This window comes from Nannospalax galili, unplaced genomic scaffold (genome assembly GCF_000622305.1).
Source record: "Nannospalax galili isolate Female #2095 unplaced genomic scaffold, S.galili_v1.0 scaffold1124, whole genome shotgun sequence".
In the NCBI taxonomy this organism is placed as follows: domain Eukaryota; kingdom Metazoa; phylum Chordata; class Mammalia; order Rodentia; family Spalacidae; genus Nannospalax; species Nannospalax galili.
Genome location: NW_008351693.1, coordinates 1,576,757 through 1,601,467, shown reverse-complemented (window position 1 = coordinate 1,601,467; position 24,711 = coordinate 1,576,757). Strand labels below are relative to the sequence as shown.

Sequence of the window (24,711 nt, the reverse complement as noted above, 5' to 3'; positions counted from 1 at the left end):
ATATTTATTTAGCAAATATTTACGAAGACCAACGCAGTGACTTGGGGGCAATGAATCTCTGACTTTCATTCGTTTGTGAATTGGGACAGTAACAGCATCTTCCCCGTGGGGTTGCTGTTGGGTCTTCTGGCGGTTAGTCCTCAGCTCAGCGGCAACTTGATTAGATTTGGAATCACCATATGCTGTGGTTTGAATGTGAAATGTCCCCCACGGGCTTGGTGAGTGAGCACTTGTCCCCAGCTGATGGCATTGTCTGGGAGGTGAAGCCTTGTTGAAGGAAGTAGGTGACTGGGGAGGGCCGTGAGGCTTTATAGCCTGGTCCTACTTCCTGTTTCCCCTCTGATTCATGATTGCCAACATAATGTACGAGCCAACCGCCTACTCTTGCTGCCAGGCCTCTCCCAACATGGTGGACTGTACCACCCTGAAACTGTGAGCCAAAAGAAGCCTTTCCCTCCTTACATTGCTTGTTGTCAAGTATTTTGTCATAGCAATGAGAAGAGTGACTGGTACATCATGGAAACACATCTCTGGGAGTGTCTATGAGATTGTCTCCATGAAAGTCTAACTGAAGACTGAATAACTATCGTGAATGTGAGCCACACCATCCCGTGAGGCTGGGGTCCCAGGCTCAACGAAAAGCAGAGAGGAAGCCAAGCACCAGCACTCACCTCCCTGTGTTCTGACGGCAGAAGCAATGCTGGCATGTCCTCCCCACCATGATGGACTGTACACCTCAAACTGTAAGCCAGAACAAACCCTTCCCTTCTTAAGTTACTTCTTGCCAAGTATTTTGTCAGCCAAAAAGTAGCTAACAGAGATCTAGATGAGTTAATATATGCACAATTCTCAGAATAATGCTAGATGAATGTTAGTAATTAATATTATCTGTCTTAGTTTGTGGTAGGCTTGCTGGATATAAACAGTATAGGGCTTAGTCTTAGTTCTAAAAAATTTATGGTTTGGAAGGAGCCTCAACAATGAACACAAAATAAATATGATTAAATGTGCTTCATATGATAATAGAATTTGAAAACTGTTTTGCAAACATAAATTACTAACTGTCTTAGCATGGAGAATCCATCCAAATTGAAAATAATCAGGTGCCTAAATCACATCAGGTTCAGAACATCATTTACTGTTTTTCAATACTGTGGTTAATATACTTAAGGGTTTTTCTTGTATGTGAATTTTGGAGCTCAGGCCTGTGATTTCTCCACTGTACCCTGGTTCATTCCCAGGTAATGACATCCACCTATGCGCATGATACCCAGCTTTTGCATCTCAGCCCAGCACTGTATCTGAACTCTAAGTGCCAACATACCTCATAACTGTCAGGAAACTCCTGAGTCAGCTAGCCCGGAAGATGCAGGGCTGAACAAGAGATCTTGTCTCAAACAAGATGGAAGTTGAGGACCAGCACCTGAGGTTGTCCTCTGACCTCTATACGTGCACTGTGGTGTGTGCATGCCCACACTCACATGCACACATGCCTACACACAAACACATCCCATGCACACAAAGTCTTAAACTTTCCTTGTCTGTTTTCCTTGTGTATCTCAATACAATCAGCAAATCCTGAATTCAGTCATTTTTCAGTGCATAAATGGTGAGTCTCACCTGGACTACTGCAATAGTCTGGTTGGTTTGCCCCAACCCCGTCTTCTTAAAAAAAATTCATTTATTCTCTCTCTCTCTCTCTCTCTCTCTCTCTCTCTCTCTCTTTCTCCCCCCCCCTTCATGTACACCTGTCCCATAGTGTATATGTCGAAGTCAGAGGACAACTGATGGAAATTGGGTCTCTCCTTCCACCATGAGGGTTCCAGGAATTAGACTCAGGTTGCCAGGCTTGGCTGCAAGCACTTTTACGCCCTGAACTGTCTTATCAGTCCCCATTTCCCACTCTTGCTCCTCAAAGTCTAACCTTAGCACAGAGGCCAAGCGATCATCCCCAAACATGAGAAATCTGTGATTTTTGCTGACTTTGAACCTCTAAGTTTCCTTCACACTGTCCATTTTATGGCCTACAACATCTTAACCATCTGCCCTCCTCCACCTCCAAGTCCCTCTCCACTTCCAGGCCCCCTCAGACTTCACTCACTCAACATTTCCTGTCCCCCTAACCTGCACAATAAGCTCCTCCTTACCTTGGGGCCTCTACACCTGCTTCACTCTTTGCATGGGATGCCCTTCCTTCAGAGAGTTCAGGGACTGACTCTCTTCATCCTCATCCCTGCTCAGCTTAGACACTTCCCATGTGGGACTTCACTTAACACATATACTGATGCTTTAGGCACTACTTTACAAATGAAAAAATTAAAGCACATCTAAGTAAGATACCTGTGATCACAGAGCTAGTAAGCAGTAAGAGCTAAAGTCTGGGTCCTGGCAGCCTGATTCCAGGAACTTGTTCTCCATACACCAGCCCACTGGGCCTCGCCTATAAAATTGAGAAAGTTAAGTAAACATCAAGACATAATGATCAAATATCGAACTTGTTCTAGGACTTTCTATCATTAACATTTTTCCTTTTGTTGTACCTTACAGAAATCTTTTCCTTCTCTCTGAGACCATGAGGTAAAAATTCAGCCATATCCCCAATTCAACATATGCTGTGTTAATTTCTGCTTTTCAGCCATTTTTGAAACGTATGCTGGATGGGGGAGATGGCTCGGTCAGTAGGTCACTTGCTTCACAAGTGTGATAACCCGAGTGTGAATCCCTAGAACACACGTAAAAAGTCTGGCACAGTGGTGAAATCCCAGTGATGGAAAGCTGGGAGGTGGAGACAGAGGGATCCTCGGAAGCTCATGGGAGCACCCAGCCTGGCCTGAATGGCAAAGTTCCTGGAAATGAGAGACCTTGTCTCAAACAAAAAGTGGAAGGTACCTGGGATCAACATCCAAGGTTGCCTTCTGATCCCCACATTTGTGCTATGTGTGGTGGTTTGAATGAAAATGTCCCCGGTAGGCTCTAAGTATTTGGACATTTTTGTCCCCGGTTGGTGGCGCTGTTTTGGGAAGTCTTAGAAGGTGTGGCCGTGCTGGCGGAAGCACATCACTAGGTTGCCTTCTGATCCCCACATTTGTGCTATGTGTGGTGGTTTGAATGAAAATGTCCCCGGTAGGCTCTAAGTATTTGGACATTTTTGTCCCCGGTTGGGAAGTCTTAGAAGGTGTGGCCATGCTGGCGGAAGCACATCACTAGGGGCAGGCTTAGAGAGTTCTTGAGCCTTACTGGATTTTCCAGTCTCTCTCTGCTTCCCGTTCCTCCTTCAAGATGTGAATGTTCCACTTTCTCCTCTGGCCACCTCTGCCTCCATGGTGGATTCTTGCCCCTTTGGAAGCAGAACTGTAAGCTGAATAAACTCTTTTATAAGTTCCCTTGGTCACAGTGTTTTATCACAACAGAAAAGTCACAAATACACTATGTATACGCACACTCATGTTCATATGTGCACCTACACACACACACACACACACACACACACACACACACACACACACACACACACACATTGAAAAATAAATGAATTTTTTCTGAATAAGTAGTCATTTGGGAACCAGAGCAGAGCTCAGGGGCCTGCAGCGTCCTTCCTCCTCTGGTGGCTTTGTGCTCTTAGAGACCCTGTGCATAGCCCAGAATTCCCTCTGAGCTTCAGATCCCACTTGTTTGCTCATCACCCATGACAGACCTTGCTTCATAAATTCCCACCTTTGTTTTACCATGGAACCTATACATGGTATAACAATTTCTTTTCCATTCTTTTTTTCTTTCAAAAGTAGGAATCTATTTGCTTGGATGTGATAGCAGGAGAGGCAGAACTGTGGCAAAACTTCAAATGGTGAGAAATCTGTCTCAGCGACCTGAGTATTGAGAAGCAAATTATGATCCCTCAACTCAGTGTGTCTTGAACTGGCAAGTTAGGTGAACCAAAACGCTTCATTGATTGTCCACCTGTCTGCCACCTGTTTCCAAGTCAGTCAAATGTTTGTGAATATTGCCTATTGTCCACTCTTTCTAGCTATTCAGATTATTAATTTAAAGGTTTGCATAAAATTATATAAATATAGAGGCATACCCTTGAAATCTCAAACCCTTCAGATCTTTTTTTTAATTTTTAAATTTTATTTTATTTCTCACCATTATTTTATTGTATGAGTGTTATGCCTACATGTATGTGAGTGCACCCATGTTATGCAATGCCCACGGAAGTCAGAAGAGGGCATCAGATCCACTGGAACTGGAGTTATGGCCAGCTGTTAGCTGCCATGTGGGTGCTGGGATTTGAACTCAGGTTTTCTGCAAGAACAGCCAGTGCCCTTAACCACTGAACCATCTCTCCAGCCCCAAACCCTTCAGATCTTGATTAAGCAGGCAGGCAAAGCTGAAAATCAAATCAAATCAAGTACACTGATTGGTCCCTGTTCTGTGGCATAAAGTTATGGACAGTCAGTTGAGATACAGACTGCAGGTTCTTGAGGACAGCAGATCCAGGTCTCAGTGCCTGGCACATAGTAGGTTCTCAACAGAATAGATACTTAACAAAGTAGGTACTTGATAAACATATATTTAATCTGTATAACTCTTTTGTTGTCTATTCATGAACTTGTCCACACACAGAGTTCTGAGTACTCACCTTTGTGTTCCTTATACAGAGCCACCAGGAGCAGGTGGTCATTAAACCATCATCATGTTGAACTAACTTGCGTTATTTGTCTTCTTGTGTGCCCTTCCCTGGCCCAGCCTTGTCCTTTTCCCCACCCCCACCCCTGGCAGGCCAGGATCCCCTATCTGAAAGCCAGACACCTGAAGTCCTTCAAATCAAGCTCAGAATTCAATTTTTAAATGCACTTTGTTCATTTCAAAAGTAATTTTGCAACCAGCTAACTGTTATCCCAGGAGGAGGAAAAAAGCATAAGCTTAATGAATTTGGTTGGACACACCATGTAACAGATGTCCAACATGCAGCCATGAGCTTAAGTCATAAATACGATGCCTCTGCTTGGCACGGCAAAATATATTAGAAGTGTTTTATCGGTCACCAGGCAACTTGCTAGATGGAGGATGAACAATCCGAGAAAGAAAGGCCCGAGCTGTACCTCCACAGCTTCCCCAGAGAAGCACAGACAATCTGTCTGCAATGGTTCATCAAGTTGGTCCTTTGTTTCCTTAATTTGAGTGTCAAGTGCAACCATACAGTAAAGACTTGCCAAGACCCGATAAGATTCTCCTCTGGCTGCTGTTTTTCCTGCTGGAACAACTGGCAGTATTCATGCCCAAAGCACAAATTGAATAAATTGCTCCAAGGCTGGAAATGTTGGACAGTGCCTCCAGTTTTCTGTGTTTTCCTTGAAAGGCTCCATCACACGTGTTTCTGCCTCTCAAATGCTTTGTCCTGGTATTCGGTACTGAACAAATCATTTTAACTTTCTTAACAGAGTATGGAAGAGTGCCTTATAAGTTAAAAATAGTTCTTGTTGTAGCATCAGTCCAACAGTAGATTGGGAAGATTAAAAATAGAATTGCAATGCCTCTTCCGGCCTTGAGAAAGCTCTTATTCCGCCCGTGGTTCAGGTGGCCAGTTGAGCATTCCCATCTTAATATAATCTTTAGCGTCACGTGGCCACAGGTGACTCAGTAACACATTAAGAAAACTATTTTCACTGAGCAATTTCACAAGAAATATGTTTTGAGCTAAACCAGATGCTTAACAAACTCCTTCTGTAATTCAGTGTGGGGCAAGAGCACCCTCATAAGAGGCTTTATTCAGGTTTTTAATTTAAGTCAAAGTCCTAAATGTGAAATTATGTCCCTTCAATGAGTAGAAAACATAAGGCACCAAAGACATCAGGATTCTTATGAAATAATCTGCAGTCACTTTTTATCTCTGACAGGGAGGGAGGCCTCACTGAAATTAGAATCTATCATCGTGGTGGACAAGGTGCACTCAGTGTTTCAAAAACTTCAAAGTCATTTAGATGAGTCCTAGAGACCGCAAAAGTCTAGTGGAAATATAAACCATATTCTTGGAAGCAATGATGAATGAAATCATTTAAATGAAAGGTTATGACCTAGAGGAACCATGGAACAACTGGATTTGTCAAAACAAAATTAAAGGGGAAGAGAACGTTTAAAAACATACAACTAGACATGGCAATAATACAGTTTTTCAGAAAAAATAATGTCATAATATTGTTCTCTAAGCTGTAAACAAATGCCAGAGCTATAAATAGATCTATTGGGCATTTTGGAGGCTGACCTGTCTTTATTTTTAAAAAACTCACAAAACATAAAATTTCGTCAGTAAATTCTTAGATGTCTATGGCATTCAGGATCTAATTGGGTTCTCCTTGATGATTCCATAAAGGATAAGGAAATCCTTGAACCAAGAAAAGGGCACACTGTCACAGTTAACTCTCTAGCCCCAGAAATTCCACTCCACCAAAAAGATGTTTTGGAGATGGGGAGGAGGACTGCAGAGGATTTTAGGACCCAGCAGGCGGCGGCAGGCGGCAGTTGTGTGGATCACAGAGAGACTCGGAGGGTCCGGCTCAGTTTTAATTCGCCTCTAATCTCCTCAACAGCGGCGCTGCCGGGTCCCGCGGCTCCTGCCCCGGCTCCAGCCACCGGGCGACCATCCGAGCCGCCTCGGCTCCATCATCCAACCATGGAAACCCTCCAAGAAAAAGTGGCTCCGGACGTGCGTGCCTAAGGATTCCGCACAAAAGAGGTGCCCAAAATGAAGACCCTGATGGTGAGTCCGTTGTTGCAACTCCCTCGGTCGGGTAGAGGGGAGGACCCCGGGCTCAGGGACCCCGGGGTGCATGGAGGAGCCCGGACGGGTGCTGTGAGGTCGCTTGTTACAAGGGGACAACTTTCCACCTGCTCTGCGTTCCCTGGCTTGAAATCCCGAATGGGTACCCAGGATGCCCAGGCTCCCGTGTCTCTAGCGAGTGATCCTGGGGGGCGGTGGGAGAGGGGAGGAACCGGCTGGCCCCCGGGGGAAGGAGAGCGCCCCACCGTGACCACTGGGCACTAACTCCGAGGGGCGAGGAGGAGGGACCGCTGCAGACTTTCTGGGTTTCCTTGTCTGATTTCAAACTTAGCGGGGAACCCGCGGGGAGCCCCCAGGGGCCCTGGAGAGGGGGTGGCAAAGGGTGGGGATCCCAGCGGCAGGTGGGGCGCAGGGCCCCCTCCCCAAGTGCCCCGGGCGCGCGCTCTCGGTTGCCACCGGTCGTCCGCGCGCCACCTGCCCTCCACGGAGAGATGCGGGCGCGGCTGCGGACAGCGATGTTCGGGGAACATCCTCGGCGGGGATCCTGCCGCCTCGGTCCCTGGCCGCACGCGACCTCGGCGCCGTGTCCCTGCGCCTGATCCCCACGGAGCGCGGTCGTCCCGGGTGCACGCTCAGCCGCTGTCTTCTGCTCTCTCCCGCCCGCCCGCAGCGCCATGGTCTGGCAGTGTGTTTAGCGCTCACCACCATGTGCACCAGCTTGTTGCTCGTGTACAGCAGCCTCGGCGGCCAGAAAGAGCGGCCGGCGCAGCAGCAACAGCCGCAACAGCCGCAGCAGCCGCAGCAGCAGCAGGCGACAGCGACGGGCAGCGCGCAGCCGGCGGCGGTACAGCAGCCTCGGCGGCCAGAAGGAGCGGCCGGCGCAGCAGCAACAGCCGCAACAGCCGCAGCAGCCGCAGCAGCAGCAGGCGACAGCGACGGGCAGCGCGCAGCCGGCGGCGGAGAGCAGCCCCCAGCCGCGCCGCGCCGCCCCCGCAGGACCCCGGCCGCTGGACGGATACCTCGGCGTGGCAGACCACAAGGTGACGGCCTGCGCGCCATCCCCGCCCGCCGCAGGGCCTGGCACCCGGCACACCCGAGCCTTCCTCCTTCCTGGGCCCGGGAGGCGCGGGAGCAGGTGCCAGCTCCTGGGCTTGGAAGGGTAGTGCACCGGCTGGGGCTGGGAGGGCTGCGTGCTAGTTGGTATGAATTCCTATTTGGACAAGGATGCAAAGTTTTTCAGAGAATAGGAATGAGGTGAGTGGACCCTGAGCCCGGAATTTCGTAACAGGAGCTGGCCCTGAACCAGAATCCTCTGAACCCCAGATTTGCAGTTGAGTATGGATGTCCAGTGACTGGAGCCTAGGATTGTCCAGCCGAGTCGTCGGGCCCTGGTGGGAGGAAACCCGGGATGGTGCAGGGACCAACCCAGTGTTCCCCCTGCACCTCACAGAGTGGGAAAGCGAGAGTCCCCAGCCCCAGCTCAGTCCTGCCAGTTGCCTTCTGATCTGTGCAGCCGACTGCTGTGAGCGCAATGGCCTGGGCCGCTGGGAGCTGAGCATCTCAGCTCTCCAGGCAGGCAAGGAGAGCTGGAGGCACAGCCTCAGCTCCCGTCAGGCTTGAAAGCCTGTTTTCCTTTGCCTTCAGGGAGGCAACTGCATGTCTTGGCTAATAATTAATAAGCTGATTTTTTAAAAAGCGAGCGTCCTTTCCCTAGAATAATAAATCTCTAGTTTCAGTGTGGGAAGCCTCTGGGAGAATCCTAATCAAGTTTCCTGATTCTGGAGATATTTTAATACACTTTAAGTGCGTCTCTCCTTACGTGAAGCTGCCTGTGTGTTTATTAAAACGCTTCTACTGTGTGCTGTATAAAACTAGAGGAGGACTTGAAATCGCTCAACTCTTTTACTTTCTCTTTTACTGCATTTTATGACTGTGAAGGAAAGTAATATATGCAGATGCTCCTTTGGGGTGTTCTCATGAAGGCTGCTCCTACCACACATGAGAAAGCCAAACTTTTCTACAAAGTGAATAATCCGAATGCCGCCACTCACCTATACCTTGTAGAATGCTGTCTTCGAAGGGTTCAGAGGAATTTCAAGCAGAACCCAGCTTTCTGGGGTCCTTGAATAAAACCTGGTGTGGAGAAAACATGTCCTGAAATGTGTATAGTGAAATAAACTGTTAGAAATGCATAGTTCACTCTAGCTGTATTTCACAGTAATAGGAGGAGGAAAGGCATGTCCGTCTGGACGAGACAAAGAATGCTTCTTTGGAAAAGATGGAACTTCTTTCCATCTAGAAAGATCTCAGAGAGGCCCCCAGGAGAGGGTCCTATGGAGAAGAAGCAGTTTAGGGTAGACTTAAACCTCAAAGCAGAGAGCTGTGGGTGTAACAATTACAGTTTCAGTCGCTTCCTTGGTTGTTGATTGATTACATACTTCGGTCCTGCATGTGCAGGCAGCTGATAAGGGCTGCGTTGTAGGAAAGTTGAGACCTGGATTCTGGCTGGCGATGGATGTGGTGTTCGGTATCACTGGTATGGTGAACATATTGCTGTGGTGGATTTTCACGGCAGTTCAGTGGAAATGGCCACCTCACACATTCAAAGCTTCCATGAATAAGGAGTGTCAAAAGATCAACATGTTGGATGCTCTGACGGGCTTTGGGGAAGATATGCCAAATACTGCCCTCCTTGTAGCCTAGTGTGGGACTGCCAACAGCTATGGGAACCGACAGAGTAACAGAAAGTACAATGGGCACTCTCATTTTCAAAATAATGGTTGTGCACACAAGAGTGTTTGATTAGATTTTCAGTGCATCAGAATCTTATGTAATTAGGATGAAGAACAGCCCTTCCTACGTTGGAAGAAATATACCCCATACATGAAAAATGGAAGTCTAAGGGCAACTTCCAAACGCTCTGTGAATGATAGAATACTACATAATTCTTGGAATTACTTTAGGTTTTATTTTATTTTAATTTACTTATTTGTTTTTTGGTCTTTTTGAGACAGGGTCTCCCTGTAGCCTGGAATGGCTATGTAGACCAGGCTGGCCTCAATCTCACAAAGATCCACTTGGAATTCTTGGTAGAGGATGGGTTTCTTTGCTTATAATTATCAGTATCAATGAAATCCTTTCAAAGGAAACTATCATCTCCCTGGGCATGATGGTACACACATTCCTGTAATACCAGCACTCAAGAAGCTGAGGTAGGAGGATGGCAAGTTGGGCGCCAGCTCGAGTTACACAGTGATATCCTGTCTGAAAAATCTAACTGGGGATGGCAGACAGGAAAGGGGAAGGGGAAGAGGAAGAGCAAAGAAAGGGAAAGAAAGAAGGGAAGAAGGGAAGAAGGGAGGGAGGGAGGGAGGGAGGGAGATCAACTCACCAAATCCTACTTCCAAGGTTGTATCAAAGCTAAACTGACCCTAACCAAAGGAACAAGTGTGTATCATAAGAGCTGAGCCTTCTTAGGGAATATCCCATTTGTTCCTCAGAAAAAATATAGACCCGTTCAAAATGCATTTGCTGGAGCGTGTTACTGCTACTGTTTAGCTGGCTGGAAAGTGGGCAGAACTGCCATCTTGGTGTCCACCTGAAGGAGTACGCCTCGTGTAGACATCCAGAAGGCACTGATGAATTAGGTTTTGTTTGAGATTGTCTATATTTTTGCTCAAAGTGACAATACTGTCAGGATATTGCTAGAAAAACAATTTCCGCAGTTAACACAGGAGAGAGGGAAATGGAGACGCCCATCCTTACCGTATTACTAGGTGACATTCAGATTGCTTTTTATTTGTTTCACTTTCACATCAGGCCTCCGAAAGGACAGGCACGCTGAGCGTGATGACCACCAGGCCTGTATGTTGAATCAGAATTCCAACAGACTTCGAGTTTGCTTCTGATTTGCAGAGTCTGGAGGGAGCTACAGATACTACTTAGAAAACTGTTCACATCTCCATAGCTCAAGGTCTCAAAGACTGATAAATATGTAGTGTTTATGTTCAGTTACAGGATGGAATTAACATTATAACTCCCAAGATGAAATTCAACAGGTGGCCTTAATCCCTGGTACCTGAATTTCACAAATTACAGGCTGTCTGCACTGATAGATTTTCTCCTATGACTGCAGACTGAAGACTGTTGAGATTAAATCACTGTGTGGTTTTGTTAAAAGATAGGCTGAGCCAAGTCAGTGCGTGTTAAAGCTTAAAATATCCTTTTGCCTGGTCATGTTTCTGACTCCCTCTTTCATAGTATGAGCTGACTTGGGATTCCAGCGTGACTAGACAGAGGCCTCTTGGTTGCTTGTGGTAATAAAGGCAGTTCCTCTTCTGCTGGGTAGAATTGTATCTTCTTTGCAGCTTCTCTTCCCAGACCTTTACCCGCAAACATTCCCCCAACACATTTCTTTCTTGTTGGGGATTCATCACAGCAGCCCCTGCATCTGGGTTCTGGGATTACTCTCCTCACTCCATTATGGAAGCTCAGTTTTGATTCACAGGTTCCAGCAGAACCTGATTGCTGACCAGACTGGCCAGACACAAGAGAAGAAACCAACTTTCGTAGCTTTGAGAAAATTCTTTATTTAGTATTGCAGCATAATGTGTAACCAACACACACACACACACACACACACACACACACACACACACATACACACACATTAAAGCAAACTCTCAGAGGAAAGGCCCAAATCTTTATAGCTTGCTGAAAGGAGACAGAGAATGAAATTTGGTTTCCAGTCCAGATCTTTCCAGGTAGATAAAGTCATTTGCCATCTGGTGGAACCTGTGAATCAAAACTGAGCTAATTCCCATTTCTGGTGGACAGGTTCTTATCACAGAAGGCCCACCTGTCACCTACACTGCCCTTTGCTGCAACGGTTAATGAAAGGGCAGCGAGGGCCAGCAGGGCCCAGGCATAGCAGGTATCTCCTTATTACACAAGTGGCCTCCAGGGATGGATTCGCCACATGCCAGTAACACATCTGTCCCTGGTTCTTTCCTTCCTTAGGCGCCAGGTTATTCAGGACTCACTGTGGTAGTGCTGCTACTGTTACTATGTAGATGTCCCTACCAACAGACAGACAAGTCAATGCGGCACCCAAAAAATAAAGTCAGATTAAAACAGCAGGCCACAAACTCATTTCAAAGTTGTACACCAAATGTTCCTCCTTTAGAAAGTCTATAAATTCTTAGTGACAAGTTGACACCATTTATTAAGCCCCATTTGATGACATTTGAGTAATCCAATCAATGATAAAAATCATTTCAACGCTGAGGCATTGAAAGGTAAGTTAATTTTCAGTGCTCAGGCATTGCCCAATGCAATCTTCTGATGATGATGAACACACAAAGCAGGAGGAGTCAGGAACTCAATCAGGTTTTGTGAATAGTCTCAATGATGTGAGCTGGTGAGATGGTTCAGCAGGTCAAGGTCCTTGCTGCTAAGCCTGATGGACTGAGTTTCATCCTCAGAACCCACCTAGGAGAAGGAGAGAACCCAGGTCCTCAAGATGTTTTCTGATCTCTACACAGGGCCCATGACACATATTCTCTCTCTCTCTCTGTCTCTCTCTCTCTCTCTCTCTCTCTCTCTCTCTTTCTCTCTCTCTGTCACAGATTAATAAATGGAAAAAGAAAAATTTAAAAATAATTTAAAGTCTCAATAATGTGGTTACTTTTAACAGAAGTGTCTGTGTGACAATTATTAAAATACTTCCCTCCCTCTGCTGTGAGAGGTAGAACGTTTTTCCAGCTTCCCTCAGAAATAATGCCAGTACTTGAGCCACCTGCTCTTGGTGAATTACTCTAGCCTGGCTCCCTTTGACATCTCAGACATGCTGGCTTCCATGATACCTGCCCTTTTCTTCCCTCAGGCCCTTTGTACTTCTGCCCTCTTTTCCTGGGAAGCTCTTTCTCATCACTGAGTCCTCTTCATGTGTGTTGTGTGCACGTGGATGTAAGAGGGCTTTGGATCCTTTGGAACTGGCATTAGAGGTTGTTGTGAACTGCCTGATGTGGGTACTAGAAACCAAACCCAGGTCCTCTGCAAGAGTAGTGAGGGCTCACTGAGCTATCTCTCCAGCACCATACTGATCATCTTTATATAGGCCGTAATTTTTAGGCCCCCTCTCAGTCTTCCTTCATCATAGTAGCTTGTTTGACTTTCTGTGTGAGTCATGATGTCTGAAAGAACCCTTTATGTTCCCTCCAGCTAGAAGCTAATGGCAACAAAGTCTTAGTACATCTTGCTGACCAGTGTGATTCTTAACTGCAGTGGTTCCTGGCATTTGTGGGTCCACAGTAAACATGTATTGAAAGGAATACGGAAGTGGGGCAGAGACCAGTAGTCTATCTTATGTCCATTGCCTTCTCCACAGGGAGCATCAGTACGGTCCCAAGGCCCTCATAGGTCTTGTTTTCCATAAATTTGTTTTGCAAGACAAAAACCATCATAAACTTATTCTCAGGAAGGGAAAAAGAAATAATTTAAAACACAAGATTCTTTGAGAAAAAGATGTAGGCCTCTGTTTAACAAGCTTCTGTGTGATTCTTGTACATACTAAAGTTTGAGGATTGCTGTTTGAAATGTTTTAGGCATCACAAAGAGCTGTCCTGTAGCCAATGCATTCTGAAGTTTGGGAACTAATTATAGCCCTTAGCGAGCGTTCGTTGAAAGTCTAACAGTTTGAGAACTGAGCATTCTGGAGCAGGAACACAGGCCCTACCCTCAAGGAGCCTTTGATCTAATTGGAGAAAAAAAGACAAAGAAGTAAGAACAGTTAAATGATAAAGCGAGGGCTGAACGATGATCTGAAAGCAGAACCAGCCAACGAGGCACTGACACGAAACGGAAGGCCGCTGGTGTCCTTTCTGGAACCAGAAAAGAAACTAAGCATCTATTACCTTTGAAGCTTATAAAGCCTTCAAAAGAGCTTCTATTATCTCTTTACCCCCTCTGTGGATTGGGGTGGGGTGACATGATGACCAATTAAAGGATTCCAAAGTGGTTAACAACAGTCAAGATGGTGAGTTTCTTTATTATTGTCCTTTGGTGTGACATAGCATCTCCTGCATGGGTCACCATCTCTGTAATGTGCATGCACCGTCACAGCTGAGCTAAATCTTATAACTTGTACTATGTTGAGTATGACAGTGAATATGACTGTTCAGGTCAGAAGACAGAATATCTGCAGCCAGGTTTGTCCTGGAAACATTACACCTGTCGTAAGGATATATTTTCATGACCCCTAGGGTCAGGTGGCAGCACAGTATAATTCCTGTCCTGAAAACACTGAGACAGAGAGAGATCAAAGGTAAAATGCATCATCATTCAACAAGCATAGGTACTATGACAGCGATCATGTACTATAGGTACACTCTTTCAGCAGCTCTGTAGGAGCATAAGTATAGAAATAAAATTCATGATTATCTCTGAAGCCTTACCCCTACCACTGACATTGATCCAAGAAAGAATTCTCCTAGAAGCCAGTGAATGTTCGACCAGTGACTGATAGAGCCCAGCAGGTAGGGACTTTTAGGAGCTGTGTTCAGATTCTGCTCCACATTCTACTTTTGTCTGAAATGTTTAGCCTAGGTATAGGACAAGTAAGTATTTTTATTGTGTGTTCCATTCAATCTAATTTCCCAAATAAAAATCATAGGATATGTGTTCTCAGCTTAGACAGCCCATCCGTAGGGAAGCCTTCCCCGTCATGTAACCCAGGTTAGATCTGAGTGGTACATTCTGTCTTCATAGCTAGAATCCCATGGTAATACGTAGTCTGGCTTGTTGATGCTCCTTGTCTAAAGTTGTCTGCCGCCTGCCTTCCCAGCTAGACAGCCAGTCTTCTGAGACCGGCCTGTTTCTTTCTCTTGTGTGTGCGTCATTATAGTCCTAGGCTTTGACATAATGCCCGAGTCTGCAATAAATATTTGTCAAATGAATATTATCTATGTAAAGATTTGAAATTTCTTCTAAAATAAGCCTGTTTCACAAGCATCTGACCACTTGGGGCCACTGAACGGGAAGAACTTCCTGTCATAAACATTGGTTTCTCGTGCCACAATTTGTAGGTCTGTAACTAATTCGTTTCTACCTCCTTGCACTAATCAGATCTCTTAAAACATATTCAGAATTTTTTAGCTACACAGGAAACTTTAAAAAATCATCAAAAGGAATCCCTGAACAGGCCTGTGATTTGCCCAAGGTCACAGTTAGTGGCAGAGCTAGGGATAAAATGTGAGCCTGACATGTGCTTCATTACCATGAGGAGAATTCAGTGCCAATATCTTCTGAGCAGTGACTCAACATTATATGGACAGAATTTATTAAAATGAAGAGCTTGGGCCTACCCAGTTATTGGAAAGGAATAAATATTTAAACGTCTCATCACTCTGAAATGAATATGAGCATATGCCTCCAGACGGTGGAAAAGGGTCTTCCACCAATGACTGGTGTGCCACGGCCACTCTAAAGGGGCATGAAATGCATGGCACCAATGTAACTGGAAAAACGTGCAACTCAGAGTGAATTTTACCTGTAAGAAGTCAGCAAGGCAGGCTGGGGAGGCAGCTTAGTGGGCAAAAGCGCTTGATGCAAGCTGAGGACCAGCACTCTCCATTCCCCAAGCCCATGTAAAGCGAAGCAGCATATGTCTATAATCCCAACACACTTGGGGATATGGACAGCAGAGGCAGGAGACCTGCCTGGAAGCTTCTGGACCAGATAACCTGATGTATGTACGCAACCACAGACACAAAAGAGACCCGCCTCAAAAACAAGGTAAAAAGGTGAGACCCAACTCTTCCAAGTTGTCCTCTGACTTCCATATGTGCACTGTGTTACAGACATGTGCACACATGCACAAACACGTACTACACACATACACACACACACACACACACCACAGTAAGCCAGGAAGAGTGCCATGTTTAATTACTCACAGAAAATGCCACAGCCAGACCACTCGTTTAGCCAAATTTTCTTTTCTCCAGTGGGGAAGGAGATATTGGGGATTCAGCCAGCTTAGTGTTTGAAGAACTACGAATACAGTTAAATGCTATTGCCTCCCCCTAATTTCTGGGATGGAATACGTACTCTGAATCACTCCAGGCAAAAAGAAACCTTTGTTGTTGTTGTTGTTGTTATACCTATAGTGGGGAAAATTAACCTTGACAGTTTTTGGAGCTCAGTATGAAAAGGCAACTTGTTTACTATTATTATTTTCTGTCCTTGTAGCTATGCAGCTACCTGTAATCTCTGAGAACACTCAGTCTGAAGTGCAGAGTTAAACAATTATTTTTTTTATAAGAAGCATATTCTGGAAATTAATTGCACATATGGGACACCTCAGCCGGCTGAACTGCAAACGTTTCTGAGTTTCTACTTCCAGACTGGTTTACACTGTTTGCATACTTTCGTTGCCCCCCACCCCCATTGCCTAGAGGATCAAGTTCACACATCTTAGGAAGGCTCAGCAGGGTCTGCCTGACCTACTTCCCAACTCCACCTCCTGCAGCTCTCCTGGGCCCAAGCTCCACAGGCCCTGGGAATGTAGCTTGTTCTTTCATGCCCCTGCTTTTTCTTCTTCAAGAAATATCCTTTCAAGACTGGAGACATGCTCAGCAGTTACGGGCATGTACTGCTCTTGCAGAGGATGGGAGTTCGGTTCCCAGCAACCACATTCCCACATCCATTCCAGCCACCACCTGTAAGTCCAGCTCCAGAGACTCTGACGCCCTCTTCTGGTGTCAACAGGAAACTGCACTCACATGCACATAGCCCCACATAGACACACAAGTATACTCACAGTTAAATCTTAAAAAGAAATATTCTTCCTCTTTTAATACACACATGCAGACACCACCACCACCACCACCACACTCTTAAGCCTGGAGGAATGTCATGGTTAATCACTTGCAGAAAATGCCACAGCCAGACCACTCATTTAACCGAATTACCTTTTCCCCAGTGGGGAGGAAGGAGTTGTCTAGGGACTCAGCCAGCCAAGTGTTGGAGAACTACCATTCCGCAAATATCATTAAATACCATTGCCTCCCCCTAATTTCTGGGATGGAATACTTAATCTGAATCACTCCAGACAAATAAGAAACGTTGGTTTTTTTTTTTTTGTTGTTGTTGTTTTTTGCCTGTAGTGGGGAAATTAACTTTGACAGTTCTTGTAGCTCAGCATGAAAGGAAACTTTACTATTACTGTTTTCACCAGACAGTGAACAGTCGTTTACCAAGACTCAGCTCAAGTATCTCTCTCTGAAGTTTCCCTAGATGTAACTGGCATGCAGACCCCTCACACATCAGTCCATTCTTCAGGTCCTAGACAAGTTCCTACTATTCAACAGGAGACAGAAGTGAGGAATAGACGAAGGACCCGATCCCTGCCCAGGGGAAGCAACGAGTAAGTACTCAAGCAGCACTTGACCCTAGGAAAAGCATCATCAGGCAACTTTCTTGTTCCGCACGTATCACAGAGTCCACTTATACAAACCAAGACATCCCCTGGCCATATAACCTTAGGGGACCACTGTCGTATGTGTACTCTGTTGTTGACGGAAACGTCAGTCCGCTGTGCATAGCTGTACTATCTTTATACCCTGGCCAGTGCTAAACTGTTCTTTGTGCCTCACACCTTTGGTCACATAGAACCGCAGATGGTTTTCCTCACGCCTCTCTCCCAGACCATTCTACCTTCTTGACACCAAGAATGTAATTTAGTCATCTTGTTTCTTCTACGTGTCAGAGCTTAGGGAATCCTTGGTCAGTGCTGCACGCGCAGAGTCTAGCTGTGAGCATGTAACACACGGTAATAGGCTCATTAATCTTAGAAATGGACACAGATGATAAATGGGGGGGCAGAAGGACGTCCCATACATATGCCTAATTCCTGAGTCTCCTTTAGAGACCAGCACTGGATGAACCTTCAGAATGGCAGACCAGACGTTGAGATGCAGTAGTGCATGTCTGAGGACGAGGTGGTATCTTGGAAGCAAGAGGCATGTCTTCACTCTAGTTGAGAGCACTTGGGAAAATTCTGCAATTTCTAGGCCTGAGCTAGTCTGAAGAGAATGTTATAATATTCACTCATTCCTTAGTTTGTTGCATGCGTGTGCCTACCATGTACCTAGCCTTGTGTGCTGGGCCCGGGACCACACATGATGATGATGAACAAGCTACAATCCCCAACTCCATGAAACTTACAGCTATTGGGAAAGACAGAAACAGGTATCAAGTTGCAGTGCAGATTTGGACAGGAAACTTTACATGCTCCAAGGACTGGATTTTATCCTGAAAGCAGAGAAAGCTGTCATAAGATGAGTGTGTGTCAGGGCTCTTCCAGTATCAGCATGGGGCAGGTGAAACAGCCACAGGGCGAGGGCCCAGTAAGCAAACCAAGACTGTTGCCTGAATCAGTGAGTTTGGTGACCAGAGGATGAAGAGTACTCAGGGTTCTGCCTGCCCTGGGATTCTGTGTTTTCCACCCCAAGGTGCTCAGTCACAACACAGCTCCTTAAGCCGCAGAAGGTTTGTGGTTTAAGATTGCCTCTTGGTAGTTGCTGAAAGGGTCTCAGGATGATCCCAGATGCAGCTCAATTTTGTCTAAATTTGAACCTCACTGTGCATCTTAATGCCATGTGCTGACTTGACCAAAACAGCAGACAGTGGTATTACAGTTAGGGCTGAGGAGCTGTTTGTACAGATCCATAATGCACTCTGGTGACAACAGGGATTAACTCCTCCACTTGCAGCAGAGCCAGTGCGAGGTGGACTAAAGATAGGTGACTTTATTGTGTTCCCATTCTACAGTGGGGTAGGCAGACTCTATTCTTGTCAAGGGAGATTTCTGTTGTATAATAAACCTGACCAGGCATAGGTCTATTGCAACTATGAGGTAGAGGGTGATTTTCTTTCATTTCCCATTTAGCTATAGAGAGAGCAATTATCATTCTTTTAAATCACATAACTTGGTTAACAACTCTAAGGAAGTAAAGTTTCCACTCCACTTGCACCAAAAGGAAATTGGCCATAAAGTAATGCAAAACTTGTCAAGAAGTATCCTGGGTCTTAATTCACTCAAAAGCATTTGATTGGAAACAGAAACCATACTGTACATCTAAATGAACATCAGGTTTATGGGACCCGTATTTGGAGATATGCAGCAATTTGCAGCTGCCAGGGACGTATCAAGGTGTCGCACATTACCTATACTGGGATATTCTTCCACTCTACACTGAAAATCTTAAAGTTGAATTATTTCATTTTATTCCACTTGTACAAGTTTTGGACTAGGAATGCACAAAAAGTGATACTGTTCTGCTTAACTTCTAGAACACAGAAAACAGAGCGGGACCACAGAAACATGTGTCACCCCCAGAGTCACATGAAGGGAAGCCCTGTCCTGGTGCTAGCCATCGTGATCTGTACCTTAAGGTACCTTAATGCCCCTGCCCCAGAGCTATGTGTAGTTTGGGGCTTAGCTTATAATGTGATGAATTATTCATTCTAAAGTTAAGAAATAAGTGTCGGAGACTGGAAAGATGACTCAGAAATTAAGAGCAGTGGCTGCTCTTGCAGAAGAGCCAGGTTTGAGTCTCAGCACCCACATGGTGGCTAACAATCATCTGTAAGTGCAGTTCCAAGGGACCCAATACCCTCTTCTGTTTTAATAGAATACCAGATACTTGGTGATTTGTAAAGAACAGGCCTATGATTTCTCATGATTCTGCAGGCTGGAAGTCTAACATCTAGCAGGAGGTGTCAGGTGAGGCTGTGCCCTGAAAGGGAGATCGGTAGGATCCATATCCTCACATGGAGGAAAGGAGAAGGGACAGAACACTCTGGATGGCATAGAGCTGGGGGCATGGGGGCTACTTCAGGCTATCCTGTAAACACATCTCATACCATAAGGGGCATATTAACCACCACTGTGACCAAATATCTGACAGCAACTTTAAAGAGCAAGCATTTCCCTTGACTCATGGTTTGAGGGATATAGTCCATCACAGTGGGAAGACGTGGCAGCAGGTGCCTGGATGGAGTGTTAGCTGGGACTGGGCCTCCTGGCTTCCCCATACCTCAGCAGAACAGGAAGTAGAAGAGACCTAGGACGAAGGGAGGTCAGGTGGCAAACCCCAAAGCCTGCCCCCAGTGACCCATCTCCTAAGGCTCTGCAAGTGTTCAAACATACAGGCCTATAGGGGACGTTTCATATTCAAACCACAAGCAGGCAATTCTTATGGCCTGAAAGTCCCCACCTGTTAAAACCATCACATTGGCAAGGTTCATATAATTAGATATAGGGCCAAGTTTAAGGAAGTAATGGCAGTATTTCCTTCCTGTTGGCAGAGGAACTCTGTAGTCATACAGTTATGAACATTTATTGGGCCCTAGAAAGGCAGGTGAGGTGACCGACGTGGGCTCTACACTGCCTGAGGGGTCACAGTTACTGGTTAGTACAGTTGAATATGACTGAATAGCCTCTTTGACAACAGAGCATCAGAGGCTAAAGAAATAGCAAAAATCAGTTCCTATGACTAGGCCGGTGGCAGGAGAGCGGAGGAGAAGCAAGCAGGACTCCTTTGGAATGTGTCCCTTGGTGAGCCTGGTCCACAGTAAACACTCAAGTCCCTGGGGAGTTACAAATTTCAGTATTGACTGCTCTGCAGGTAAAAGACAATCTGTACATGGCTTCTATATGCAGCCCAGATGCTAATCCCCCACAATCTTGCACTGCCTACATGACCTACTTAAATCTTTTCTTTATTTGAGTCAAGGTCTTGCTAAGTAGTGTAGGCTGGCCTTAAACTTGCAATCCTGCTGTCTCTACTTGCTGATGCTGGGATTGCAGGTGTGCACTACTATGCCCAATGCCCAATGTAATAGACCTTTCTTAACGAGTTCATAGAGCATTGAAACATCTGGAAGGTTTGAAACATGGAATGAGCTAGGTGTTCCTCCAAGTATTTTCTAAGTTTCTATATCATTCTATGAATGGCCAAACTCAGCAGCAATTCAAAGTCTTGGTGGCATGCTAGCAAGTGTAGAAAGCCTTCTGTTGGGAAGGCTGCCTCTGTCTCGTCCTTACTTCAACAGGTCTAGAAGGAAATAAGGAGGCTAGAGAAATGCTCAGCTGTTAAGAGCACTGACTGCCCTTGCAAAGGACCTGTGTTTGGTTCCTAGCACCCACACAGTAGCTTACAACCATCCATAACTCCAGTTCTAGGGCATCCAACACCCTCTTTCTGACCTCTGCAGGTATTGCATAACACAGGTGCACTTACACACATGCAGGCAATACACTCATATGCATAAAATAAAAATAATAAATAATAATTTAAAAAAAGAACATCGGTTCCTATCACACACATGGCAGCTAACAGCCATTCATAACTCCAGTTCCAGGGGATCCAACACCCTTTTAGACCTCCTTGGGCATGGCACACATGTGGTGTACTTACATACATGTAGGCAATGCACTCATACACATAAAATAAAAATAATAAAATATTTTCAAAAGACAGAAAGATGGGTGTATGTATATATCTGTAATCCTAGCACTCAGGAGGCTAAGACAAGAGGATTCTGAGGACAGCCTGGGATACACAGCCAGAGCTTGTCTCAAAAACAAAAACAAAATCAATCAATCAATCAATCAATAAAAGGAGAGCGAGGCTGCCTGCTTGGAAAAGCAAATATCACTCCATTCACATGTACTTTTGCAAAATGGTAAAAGGTAGGAAGAAGAAACTAAAATGTATTATGGATCTCTAAGGTAGAATTACTCCTGATCCTTTAATGCATTTCCCTAGAGAGGACTTCATACATATCAAAATGCCTAGATGGTATTTGCAGGTACTTACACCTTTCATGCACCTGTGTTGACTAGGCAGGGTCTTCGTGAGTGATGGTGAAGCCATGTGAAGTGGTCATGGAGCCAGGGAGGGTGTGAGCGTCACTGGCAGGTCCTAGTTAAGATGTAGTCTACTTAATAGCCTAAAACCAAAATGTATTCCAGTTAGGGTTAGAATAATTAGGAACTGTGCCTGGATGATTGTGCTAAGTCTCCACTCACTAATCTTGAAGTCTGTGCATCCTTGATCACACCTCTCTCTCCCTGTGACTGACAGCTCAGGCACTTTTCAGGTGTGAATGTTTCCTTCCTACTTCTGACCCTTCACATTTCCCCAACTGCAGAAAGTGCTCCCGCAATATTAAGTTCCATAAATCATTCCCAGCAGCCTCCTGGTCCTTCTTGTCATGTTTCTTTAAATTTCTCCAATTAATTGCTCTCAGCTTTGGGGGTGTAGCCTAAGGAAACCTCATGCAGCTGTGCAGGACACTTGGAGATGGTGGGCAGAGTCCGCTGGGCAGTGGTCACTTTACACACAGCCGTGCACCTGCCTGTATTTTATAGGTTTCAGTTCTGCGATTGCACATCTTTCCATAAATGGTATCAATCCACACTCTTGTCCATGTGTAGGGAAGACTTTCTTTGATGTCACTGTCTTCCTTAGAAAGAAATTTTACAGCACAAGTAATTTATAATTACCACCTTTTTCTTAATTAGCAGCTCTTTCCATATTTTTTAGTCTAATTATATCTTTATTTTGGCATAATCTCAGAACATTTTGTTCTTCTAATAATTCCATCATTCCGGGGCCTGCCTCTCCACACAGGCCAAGTGGCAGAGGATAGATGTTTGTGCCTTGATTGGGGCACGCCTGCACACACTGGCCAGCTTGCAGAGCTGTCCCAGTGACCCTCTGCGTCCATCCTCTCTTATCCTTCAGACTGAAGAATCACTTAATCGTCTCCTCTTTTCCCTTTGGAAATGCTTTTATTGTGATAAGGTACTAAAATTTGCAAATGTAGTCATTTTTAAATATAATTCACTGGTATTGTCTCTAGTCACTGTGCTGAGCAGTGAGGACTGTTTTATTTCCAAACTACCTCTTCAACCTTAACAGACTCTTTGTGACCCACTGAGCCGTAACCCCCCATTCTCTCCCCGCCCCTCCCCAGCCCAGTCCTCAAAACCTCAATTCTACTTTCGATCTCCATGAATTTCCCTAGTCTGTAGATTTCACGTAAGTGGAATCCTCCACTATTTGTCGTTCAGGAAGGCTGCGTCTTCACATGGCTACAGGTGGAAAATCAAAAGAGCAAAACTCCCTCCATGAAGCCTTTGAGAAACACCTAATCCTGGCTAATTTCCCTTAGCATAGTATTTTTAAAGGTCTCTTGTTCTTGTAACTTTGAGCTGTTCCACTTCTAACTGTTCGTAACATGTATGTGCATACAGAAGAGAAATAAGAAAATCAAGTCAACAAGAAACCAACTAGTTCACTATTTTTCTTGGACTAAAAATTTTATAAAATTTCAACCTGCCATAGTGGCTCACACTTTTAATCCCAGCACTCAGGAGGCAGAGGCAGGCAGGTCGCTGTGAGTTCCAGGCCAGCTGGGTCTATAGGGAGACCCTGTCTCAAAAAGGCCAAACAAAAAAATTATATAAAAATTTGAAAAATGTAGAAAAATAAGAATGTAGGTCTGTTTCCATAATTCCACCACTTTGAGAAGAAAAGTGACATTCGCTTGATTTATTTTTGCATTGAGTTAACTTCTAAGCAGTGATGGAAACACACTTTTTCTCTTGTTCGGTTTTGAGATAGGGTCTCTTTGTCATAACCCACTCTGGCCTCAAATTTGTGATTCTCATAAATTGTGGCATTTTGGGAGGAGAAACATCTCATGATTTTCCTCCAATTTCTGGGATTACAGGTGTCCATTAACATTCTGTATGTAATGTGATTTCTGTGTTTTTGTTTTGCTTTCCTGATATTAAATGAGCCTTTAAGGTTTCCTTTACTTAGTAGTTACTTTGTTGGTGTTTTTTACTTTTCAGTACTGGTGATTAAACCCAAGGCCTGTGCATGCTAAGTAAGCCTCCGACACTGAGCTGCGTCCTTCCCTTACTGGTAGTTTTTGTTCTTTGCACTTCTGTGTGAAGCATATCTGAGCCTGGCCTACTATTTGCAGAGCCCACAGGAGAGTATGAATGGATGGCCACAAACATTCTAACTCCTCTTTTCAGTAATTATATCTTCATTTAGGACAGATCTTCACATTTTAGAGGTTTCATCTGGTCTATCCCAGTTCTGGCTTTGATCAGAATAACTCTCTCACTTTTATCATTTTGATTAATGATCAAAGCTTCAAAATGTATAATATGTTTCATGAGAATTTGAGGGCTATCACTCAACAGAATCTACCTGCTTTCTTCGCTTCTGGTTTTGTTGTTGTTGTTTTTTGTCTTTGAGACAGGGTCTCCCTGTAGCCCCAGCTGTCCTGGAACTCACTATGTAGACCAGGCTGGCCTTGAACTCACAGAGATCTGCCTGCCTCTGCCTCCTGAGTGCTGAGATTAAAGGTGTGCACCACCACGCCTGGCCTGTTTTGTTTTTGTTTTTGTTTTTTGGGGTTTTTTTGTTTGTTTGTTTGTTTTAAGCTGTATGGTTGTCTTAGTTGCTTCACAAAATATCCAACAAAAACAACTTGCAGAAGTAAGGGTGGAGGCTGAGGGATGGCTCGGTGTAAAGTACGCGAGGCCCTGAACTCAGACCTCCAGCACCCACAGAAAAACAGCTAGATGCAAAGGTGGGAGGTCTGGATCGAGGTCCTGTCCGAGACAGGCAGACACCGTGGGCTCACTGGCCAGCCAGTCTCCCTTGAAACACTGAGCTTCAGGTTCAGAGAGACACCTTGTCTCAGGAAATACAGTGGAGAATAGTAGGAAGACACCTGATGTCAGCCTCTGGCTTCTACATGTGCATGTACAGGTCAACACACCTGCATATACATATACATACACCATACAGGAAGGGAGGGAGGGAGGGAGGGAGGGAGGG

General features: G+C 45.2%; 1 protein-coding gene across 2 annotated transcripts in view; it reads left to right on the top strand.

Moving 5' to 3' along the window:
* Window positions 1-6,511: 6,511 nt before the first annotated feature.
* St6galnac5 (ST6 N-acetylgalactosaminide alpha-2,6-sialyltransferase 5) overlaps window positions 6,512-24,711 on the top strand; it is a 193,902-nt gene continuing 175,702 nt past the window's right edge. Inside the window, exons 1-3 of one of the 2 annotated variants that reach the window (XM_017802069.1) lie at window positions 6,512-6,757; window positions 7,449-7,589; window positions 7,702-7,818. In XM_017802069.1, coding sequence (XP_017657558.1) covers window positions 6,743-6,757; window positions 7,449-7,589; window positions 7,702-7,818 — 273 coding nt within the window. In that variant the 5' untranslated portion in view covers window positions 6,512-6,742. Of the gene's footprint in view, window positions 6,758-7,448; window positions 7,623-7,701; window positions 7,819-24,711 lie in introns of both variants that reach the window. The other variant, XM_029553802.1, reaches the window with a different exon arrangement.